Source organism: Malus sylvestris, chromosome 16, assembly GCF_916048215.2.
Source record: "Malus sylvestris chromosome 16, drMalSylv7.2, whole genome shotgun sequence".
Classification (NCBI taxonomy): Eukaryota; Viridiplantae; Streptophyta; class Magnoliopsida; order Rosales; family Rosaceae; genus Malus; species Malus sylvestris.
In genome coordinates this window covers 35,574,703-35,585,313 of record NC_062275.1, presented here as the reverse complement: position 1 = coordinate 35,585,313, position 10,611 = coordinate 35,574,703, and the positions used below count along the sequence as shown (strand labels likewise).

Below are 10,611 nucleotides of genomic sequence, written 5' to 3'. Positions count from 1 at the left end.
CCACTTTTTCTCATACTAGCACACCCACTCCCGATCCAAGCCCACTTTCTCCTGCTTCCAAACCGACACCACCCCTCCCTTCTCAGCCCACCGTAGCACCTTCCCGACAATCTACCCGTCCTAAGCACCCTCCGACATGGCATAAAGACTACCACATGTCCAACCACGTCAGTCCATCTACCCTGGCTCCTCGTTCTTCAGGTACTCGTTATCCTCTTTCTGATTTCCTCTCATATTCTCGTTTCTCTCCTACCCATTTTGCTTTTCTAGCTAACATAACAGGTCCTACCGAGCCCACTTCCTATGCTCAAGCTATCCAAGATCCTCATTGGCAACAGGCCATGCATGCCGAATTAGATGCTTTGCAACAAAATAACACATGGAGTATGGTTCCACTGCCTCTTGGTCATAAACCTATCGGCTGCAAATGGGTCTACAAAATCAAATACAAGTCTGACGGCACCATTGAGCGATACAAAGCTCGTCTTGTCGCCAAGGGTTATACTCAGGTTGAGGGTGTTGACTATCAAGAAACCTTTTCTCCGACCGCCAAACTCACCACCCTCCGGTGTCTTCTTACTATTGCATCAGCCTGTCATTGGTATATCCACCAATTAGATGTCCAAAATGCCTTCCTTCATGGTGACTTGCATGAAGTGGTTTACATGGAGCCTCCTCCTGGCCTTCGCCGACAGGGGGAGAACATTGTGTGTCGGCTCAACAAATCTCTTTATGGACTCAAACAGGCTTCTAGAAACTGGTTTTCTACCTTTTCAGAAACCATTCGGAGAGTTGGTTACAATCAATCAAAAGCTGATTACTCTCTCTTCACTAAGGCACAAGGTACTTCATTTACTGTAGTTCTTATATATGTTGATGACATACTCCTCACAGGCAATGATCTTGAAGAAATGAATCACCTTAAAACGTTTCTTCTCAAACGCTTCTGCATCAAAGACCTTGGAGATTTGAAGTATTTCTTAGGCATTGAGTTTTCACGTTCAAAGAAAGGTATTTTCATGTCTCAAAGAAAATACACACTAGATATTTTGCAAGACTCAGGACTCACAGGTGCACGGCCAGACAAGTTTCCGATGGAACAAAATCTCAAGCTCACCCCCACAGATGGAGAGTTGCTCAATGACCCAACCAAGTACAGAAGATTGATTGGCAGGTTAATTTATCTCACTGTCACAAGGCCGGATATAGTTTACTCCGTCCGAACACTTAGTCAATTCATGCATCAACCTCGGAAAACACATTGGGATGCTGCCTTACGGATCCTTAGATACATCAAAGGTACACCTGGTCAAGGTTTGCTGTTTCCCGCCTCTAACAATCTTGCCTTAAAAGCCTTCTGTGATTCAGATTGGGGAGGTTGTCGTGCCACAAGGAGATCAGTCACCGGATACTGCATTTTTCTTGGAAATTCTCTTATCTCATGGAGATCCAAGAAACAAACCAATGTCTCTAGATCATCAGCAGAAGCCGAATATCGAGCTATGGCCAATACATGCTTGGAGCTAACTTGGTTGCGATATATTTTACAAGATCTAAAGGTACCACAGGTAGCTCTAACACCATTGTACTGTGATAATCAAGTGGCCTTGTACATTGCCGCTAATCCAGTTTTCCATGAACGTACAAAGCACATTGAAATTGACTGCCATATTGTACGAGAAAAACTGCAAGCTGGAATGATTAGTCCTTCACATGTTCCTACGCGGTTTCAGCTAGCAGATGTGTTTACAAAAGCTTTAGGAAAGGACCAATTTGTGACTCTACGCGACAAGTTAGGAGTTCACGATATTCACTCTCCAACTTGAGGGGGAGTATTAAGGAAATATTATTATTCCTTTCCTAACCTGGGCTAAAACCCTACAGATCAGGGAAAAGTCATTATAATTATATCCTACCATTCTAGTCTAGGTCAATCCCACTAATTGGGGATCACGGCTTGCATGCCATGATTATAGATGTGTATTGATTGTACAATATTGTATATAATACCTTGTATGAAGAATTGTTTAGTAATTGAAGAAATATATTCAAAAGCCATCACGTCTCCTACATTCTTTACAGGGTGCTCCCATTAAGGTTAGAGAGAGAGAGAGAGAGAGAGAGAGAGAGAGAGAGAGAGAGAGGGCTACAGCTTCACAGAGTGTATTACAATAGTGCTAGCACAGGTTCTTAACACGTCTGCTTGATTTGAACTAACATCAAACTTCACAGTTTTCTTCATCATCTACTTCAAATCTTCCCTCCAACTTGATGTTCTTGTACCACTTGGCGCATGCAATGTAGACAATCAAATCTATTGACGTCAAGACAGCTAAGAGGAAATAAAACCTATCTAGGTGACCCCTGTTGAGGTTTCCGGGGATCCATCCGGGCATGTGATCCACAGTTGAGAACTTCATGACCACGCTTACGAGAAAGGTGCTAAAGTAGTTACCAAGCGAGATGGATGTCATGCATAGGGCGCTTCCAAAGCTCTTTAGTCCATCTGGTGTTTGTGCATTGAAGAACTCCAGTTGACCCACATACATGAAAACTTCTGAAGCTCCTATACATGCGTACTGAGGAATTTGCCAGAAGATGCTTAAGGAGCTTGAGCCGTCACAATGCGGGCATTCTTTATCGGCATACTTGAGTCTATAGCACTCAACAATTCCTGCTGAAAGCATTGCCATGACTGCTATAACAAGGCCAATGCCCATTCGTTGAAGCTCAGTAAGCCCTTTAGCATCTGATTTCTTTATTCTGCCTACAAATGGGTCTATAATCCGTCGATAAATGAAAATGAAAACGGCCACACTGATGATGTCGAAGCTAGACATGCTTGCTGGTGGGATGCTGAAGTTTGGAATAGTAGTTTTCATGGCAGCTCCCTGCTCTACAAAGAGGGAAGCCATTTGTGTAAACACCACAGAGTAGATAATGGTGCAGAGCCAAATTGGGAGTAATCTTAAAATGCATTTCACTTCTTCCACTTGTGAGATCGGGCAGAGACGCCATGGGCTGCGGATGCCCTGCTTCTGGTAATCTAAATCTCTTGATGAGATATATGCAGCCCTGTCCAAGAACCTGCAGTTAATGTTGATGAAAATGAGTTAGCTCTGTATTTCAATAGCCATAAAAATTCGGGAACTAGCGAAGTTAAGGAATAGAATGATTTAATGAGTTTAAGCTATACTCGTACTTGAATCCATGGGTGTAGAGGATCTTTCGGTTGCTATTTGAAGACTCCTTGTTACTCTCGTCGTACAAGTCCTCTCCACCTTGTGGCATATGTGCCCTGCATTTCTTCATGGCAGCAACCAAGACTTGGCAAAACCTTGAGAGTGGGTTGCCATTTGGTTTGAAGTGCCTGTACCTAGCAGTCCCAGCAAGGAACAAGACCAATCCTGCAAATGCTGATGCTGCAGATGCCCAGAACCCAATAGCCCAAATTCCTTCATCCTCAAAGAAACCTAATATGGTGTTGGAGAAAAGGGAACCGAGGTTCATAGCCAGGTAGAAGTAGCTGAAAAACGCCACCTTTGAGAGCCCTTCCTTGCTGTCCTCTTCATCATACTGATCGGCTCCAAAAGTTGCAATGTTTGGTTGGTATCCTCCGTATCCTAGGGCAATTAGGTAGGTGGAGAGGTAGAATAGCCAAATTTTCCAGCTTGAATGAGATCCACATGGATTTTCTTTGCTCCCACAACCTTTAGGGTTGAGCAAGAAGAGCTGTGATGACAGTGACAACGATACCAGACCCTGTTATCAAATGCAGGCAAGTGTCATAAACATCGCATTGAAAAGAAAAGTAAATCATACACAAGGTAATGCGTTTAGTCGAAAATGCAAAACAGAAGCAAACAAATAAATAAAAACTAGCTTATACTTACGATGACAAAGATGAGTTGAAAGATAGAACAAGTTTTGTATCTTCCCCAATATGAATCACTAAGGAAAGCACCAACAAGAGAGAAGATGTAAACTGTTCCAGTCCATTTGCTCACGTTGTTAGCAGCTGTCGCATTGTCTTGTTGCAACACCCTTGTTAAGTATAAGACCAAGTTCACCCCGACTCCGAAGAATGCTAGGGTAGCCAGGCCTTGATTCACTGGTTTTTCATTGAACAATACAATAAAGACAAGGGTCAGAAGGTTATGACATGGGCTTAATTTTCGAGGAATTAAACTCGAGGCCAAATCATGATTCAAACAAATAAAACGAGTTGCGTCTAAATTATTTATGTGCCAACATGTTCAACATGTATCAATCATTAATAATTAGTCCATCTTCGGTTTCAATCATACTTAACCGAAATCAGACTCTTCCTTCCTCCCACTAGAAGATCGGACCGTCATTAATAAGCATCAGTCATCATACATGTGCACTCAAGCTATATATTTAGCTACTTCACAAGCACAGCAGAGGCTCTCTTTAAAGGAGAGATAGATAGCTCCATAAGAAAACGTTTCAGTGATAACGCACGCACATATAAATTAATTAGGTTCATGTGCAACAGTAAAATTAATGGATTTGTGGCCTGTAACCATTTCAATACCTAATCGTCTTGCTATATATATATACCTATAATATTTTAAAAGAAAAGTAGATTGGTTTTTTCCTTTTAACACCAAAAAGAAGGAAAGCTTTAGGGCATGACCAAGTTATTTGATCTACAGTCAAGCTTTTAAATATTGTATAAGGACCTAATTTTATACAACACAGCTATAGTGCAAAGTAGGACATTAAACCCAATGATAATATCAAATACAATTAAATTTGACAAAACCAAGCAACAAACTATCTCGTTTATAACGTGTTCGTATGATGGTAGTCTTTTTTTTTTTTTTTGAATAAAAATTTGTAGTATACTTCATAAATATGTCGGTATGCATAAGATACATGAAACCATATGAGTATGAATAAATCATATGAGTACTTTATCCTTTTTCTTGTTTTTTGTTATATTTTTGTCTGATATTAAAAATTAAAATAAAACAACACAAAAAGAAAAATGATCATAAAAAAATGACAAATTTCTGCAGTTGAGACTAATTAATGATGAATGAAGGCATTTTTACCGCAGTTCGTGAAAGAGAAGGGGAAAAAACAAAGAATTTGTAACGTAAATTTTTAAGAAACATGTCAGTAACCCACGTCATGCAAGATCAAGGCACTGATTACGTGTCTGGCAAGCATTACTTTGAATTGATGCGTGGTTCAATTCTCTTGTCATGTCATCTACGCGGTTCCAACACAGAGTTTCGAGTTATCTCAATCAAAGTTGAACTCAAGCTAATAAATAAGATGTCTATGAAAAAAATAATTATATATATATATATATATATATTTTTTTTTTTATCTTTCTCTTTAAAGCTTACATAACATCAGTTCATCTGTACGTAGCATTTCACTTTACTAATATAAAATTATATGCAACAAAACATTATATTATTTAACTGAGCTGAATTGTTGGTAACTATTTATTCTATTCAAGTAAAATATTCAGTACAGTTAAAAGTGCCGAGAGGCCAAACGAGGTCTTAATGTCTTTCTTTGAAATGGTGATGAGCTGGCTATAACCCCGCCAGCATGCAGCAACTCTGTGCAACACTCGGTTTGGTTTTCAGTGCCAAATGTTGCGCAGTTTCCTTCCACTTATATTGTCCTTTTCCCCTTCACCTTATTCATTGAAAACCACACCTCACATCCAACAAAAACTCTTCTTCAACTGCTTATCTATAAACTAGTATTCATCTCAGTATAAACCGTATCTATCCAATTTGTTTCAAAAATTCTTGAGAAAAGGAAAAAATGAATAAATAAAAGCCACCCAAAAGCATAGGACCTTGAGACTGACCAATTTAACAATCATATATTACAAACAAAAAGGAAAAAATAAGTGTGATTGCTACTATAAAACCAGAGAAGAAATATAGACTAAGAAATTTATCTTGTTTATTTTGAATATTATTTTTTCTTGAATTGAATATTATTTTTTCTAGAATTTTTTGTTTAACTTATTTGAAATGGTCTGGTGATTTGGTGCTTACAAAGTATGATGATTCCAGCAACCCATCTTCCGGATTTTGATCTGACTGCAGGGCGGCCATGCATATCAACTGTACCATCAAGAGTACATTCATCTTGATCTTCTTCGAACTTGCCCTGGAAAAAAGGGGAAAATGTTAATAAACAAATAAATAAACATAGTAACCAGTTTTGCACCTATTGTTCACGCAACAATCTTGCTATTCTCCAAGAATGCATTTGTCTAATATTTCTTGAGGCGCAAAAGGACAGTGGTGCTTGGAGAATTTATCACCATATAAGAAGAAAAATTAAGGAAAATGAAGCTTATGAAGGAAGGCATGCAGGAGAGAGAGAGAGAGAGAGAGAGAGAGAGAGAGAGAGGAACATTGTGAATTTGTAATATGTGCTCACCTCCTTGCAGACCTCTAAGCAATCCATTGGTTTTCTTGAAGAGCTGAGAAAATTTGAGGAAATGGAGTGCAGAGGATGAGACAGGGGAGGTAGGTGGTGGTGAGTGACAGTTTGCTAAGTGAGAGAATTAGAACTTGGACAAACAAATAGAGGGGGAAGGAGTTATTATACAAAGAGAGGAGGAAGGAGTTCTTATATAAAGGAAGGGAGGGGAGAATAAACGGTGGAGATTTAAGAGAAGAAAAAGTGGGGTTACCCACATGACCAAATGATCCAATTTTGTGCAGGTGCAATTTATTTGGGTTCAGTAGTAACGTTAAAGAAATAATTAAGCGAGTTGATCAAAGTAGTGCAAATGTTTGAACTGAGTAGTGAAGTTAAGAGACAAACGTGGTTTAAGTCAGTTGATTAAAATAAGGGAGCAACTTGTTTGAATTGAATATTAAGAAACAGATGTAAATTAAGTTAGTTGATCAAAACAGTGCATTCATTTGTCTGAATTCGAATTTGATTACCCTTAACGACATATTAGAGTAATTTAAAGTAACACTTTATAAAAATAAAAATAAGACAAGTAGTAAAAAAGAAAGTCAGAAACAAGAAAAGAGTATGGAGTATAGGGTAGTGTCAAGTGTGCTTGGAAACTTTCTAGAACTCAATATTTGATCTTGGATCACACAACAGCTCTGAGATGGGAAAACCAAATTGAGAAGGTTTTAATTATTTTTTTATCATAGAAAGTTATTCATTATAATATGGGAAGCCATTTGTTATGGTTGATACTATCCATACACCTCTTTTTACTTCTCAACCATCCCTCTTAATTTTCGGTCATTAGATTGAATAAATTGAATAAGATCAATGACAAAAAATTAACAAGGATGTGTGAGAGGTAAAAATGAATGTGCGAATGACACTCTCCTTTGTTAATTTTTATGAACAAAAATATTTTTGCATTTTCTAGAATAAAGAGTCTTTTGAACAAATAATATTGAGTCCTTGTTTTTTAACGTATTCCCGGTTTGATGCTAGCTACCCTATGCTTTTTCCATTTTTCCTGGAAAATTTTCATATATCATGTGATTATCTTCATACGCTAACCATACTTTTCCCTTAATTGTTGGTACATATTACATTATGTCAAGTGGCTCACTCGGAATCAATGCTACTGTTTTCTGTTTAGTGAATTTAACTTGTCATTACGCTCGGGAAATTCTTCAAGTTAAATGTTCTTAAGTTAGCTCGAGCAGTGAGAAATGATGAGATAGCAAGGGTTAGGATTAGCTCAAGAGGTAAGAAAGAATGAGTCACGAGTCAGAACTAGAATAATAAGTTTAAAGAGTTTGGCTTCTGTTATATAACCAAAACAATCTTGTATTTAAAGTGTATATATACATGTATATATATATATATATATATATATATATATATATATATATTTTTTTTTTTGAAAAAAAGGGGACAACTGGTAGCTTGTTATCCATTTCTTCCGGGCACGGAGAGGGTATGAGGAATTTCACCTTGTATGTGGCTACAATCAAGCAGACTCACTAGCTCGGAGCATCGAACCTGAGACCTCCCATATATGTTCGTTTATTGGGGAGCCGTAGTTCACGTTCTTATCACTGAACCACTTGTTGTGGTTAAAAAAGTATATATTATTAAGTCTATGCAATTATGTCTTCTTGATATGCATCTATGAGTTGCAAGTGATAAGATTAATAAAATTCGGTTTTGTTGTTTTGATACCAAACATATGAAAATGTGTCTTAGATTTGCATCAAATATCTTTTGCTTTGCTGCTCAATTATTAGAGAGGATAATTGAGAACATATTCTACAAATGAGAGGTTTGTGGTAGCTTAATGTTTTCAGTGAACTGAATTATATTTACTTACAGCAGCTAATATATGCTTCCTTTTATATCACAATTGGGTTTCTTGGGAAAAGATTCTCAAATTCTTGCGTCCTTGCTCTTATGAATCTTACAAGTTTCTTCAAGAATAAAGAACAGTATTTATGATGCTCATTCGAAACAAGACCAAGACCATTATTGTTGTATTGTTTTGTACTTGAACTAGTTTTTAATACAAGTGCCTTGTAGGGAGAGTAATCAGGTTGTCAATGCGTTAGGCTCACAATGCTTATTATTGGTGGTTCACAATATTTTAAATTTTGCATCTGCCGCTCATGCTCATGACATTTCATTTTGTCATTTTTTTCGTTTTCGTTGATTTTTTTTTGTTCTCTTTACGAGACTTAATTTCGTACCTCTGCTTGTATCTTTTTGTATTAATTAAACAAAATTTCAGAGATAGGGGACATGGGGGTTGTTTTATCAGGAAGTCAATCATTTCTAATCGCTTTAAGCGGAATAGAAGTAGCCTACTTTTTTATTTGTGGCTAAATCTCGGGTCTTGGTTCTTTCTCATTGCTCTTGGTTCTTTCTATAGTACGATGACCAAGCTTATGAGTAGTTTGACTCACCTAATCCTTCATCATCTTCATTTTTATATATATATATATATATAAAGTGATATTCTACAGTAATATACAGTAGGGAGTTTGAACTTAAAATGTCGTGAATTGAAGAGAAAAACCCTAACCACTAAGACAATCTACCTCTTAATCATATTTTAACTTATCTTGGAAGCTCCTATAAAAAATTTGTAGTCCGATAATGCTCTCTAATTTAGAGAAATCATAATTAGTATGAACTAATAGAGAACTTAGGAGATCGTTGAGGTCCTGCAATATATGAATTATGAAGTAGGAAACTTTCTTTGATCACTTAATCAGTGATAGCGAGAGACTTTAATAATACATACAAGTAGGCAACAATCTTAATAGATGAGGAGCCAACTGCCTTGCACAGAATAAGGATCTCCCAATAGTCAGGGATGACCTTCATTATTGCGAATTATGTTGCCTTTCAAATTTTGATTATTGTCAATATCTTACTTTTATACATTTTAACTCTCTGATATTTTGTTAAGATGTTCACACTTAAAAATTATTTGTAAAATTTTATTTCAACTGCTTTTGTGATAAAAAAAAAAAAAAAAAAAAGGTTGTCTTCTTAACCTATTAAGTACTTTCATCAATTTTCCAGTTAGAATATAGTTTAATGAAATTTCTCACTCCAATAATGAAAGAAGTTACAAATTCAAACCCACGATTCGTAAGGAAATAATAGAATGAAAATGGTCTGTAAAAGTTAAAAAAAAAGGAACGAAAGCACCAAGAAACTTAAGAACTAGACACTAGTAAGCGCGTAGTTCTCATGTAGGATGTTTTGCAATTTTGTTGGAACGAATTATGTAAGAGATTTAAAAAAAGAAAAAATGTGTAACAGATTTTTTTTTTCTTGGCGACATGTGATAATGTCATTCTATCCTAAATTAGCGTTTGTTTTCTTGCTTATATTGTGTCTATTAGTCTTTGTGAGCCACAACAGATGAGAAACCATACGACTCAACTTCAACATAATTATTCTAATATAGTTGGCTCTTTTAGGTACTTAAACATTTCCCAACTGTTTCGGTCCGTTTACAATTATTTCTTGGAGTAATTAGGTTTTCATCCTTATTTTTACTACTCTATTGATTAAAACCTTATTACTTTTCAATTTTTGATCAAGGTCCTTTGTATTAATAATATCATTAATTATTTCAATAATAAAATATTTTTTATTTCTAAATTTATTCATTTAATATTAAAAATGTTACAATTAGTATATTTATATTTATGGCTAAATTTTTTATCATATATTTTTATTTTTAGTTTGTACCCATTTTTAATTTGCAACCCTTTTTTAATTTGTACCAATTTTCCTTTCAGTTTTAATTTGTACCCATATATTAATTTCTTTTTGTGCCCATATTTTTTAAAGTTTTATTTGTATTGTACCCATATTTATTTATTTATTAATTTGCAACCCTTTTTTAATTTGTACCAATTTTCCTTTCAGTTTTAATTTGTACCCATATATTAATTTCTTTTTGTGCCCATATTTTTTAAAGTTTTATTTGTATTGTACCCATATTTATTTATTTATTTGTACCCATTTTTATTTTTGCTAAATGTACCCATTTTGAAGAATGTACCCATGTTTTGATACAATAATTTTTTGGTTATTTTTATGAATGTACCCATGTTTACACACACA

The 10,611-nt window shown here is 35.9% G+C and overlaps 1 protein-coding gene across 1 annotated transcript; it reads right to left on the bottom strand.

Moving 5' to 3' along the window:
- Positions 1–2,147: 2,147 nt before the first annotated feature.
- LOC126608841 (protein NRT1/ PTR FAMILY 7.3-like) lies at positions 2,148–6,621 on the bottom strand. The gene is made up of 5 exons (XM_050276848.1): positions 6,445–6,621; positions 6,054–6,168; positions 3,894–4,111; positions 3,203–3,762; positions 2,148–3,087 (listed from the first exon to the last, which is right to left on the bottom strand). Exons 1-5 carry the CDS (start codon positions 6,469–6,471, stop codon positions 2,220–2,222), a joined length of 1,788 nt encoding a protein of 595 aa, XP_050132805.1. The 5' UTR covers positions 6,472–6,621; the 3' UTR covers positions 2,148–2,219.
- Positions 6,622–10,611: the final 3,990 nt, after the last annotated feature.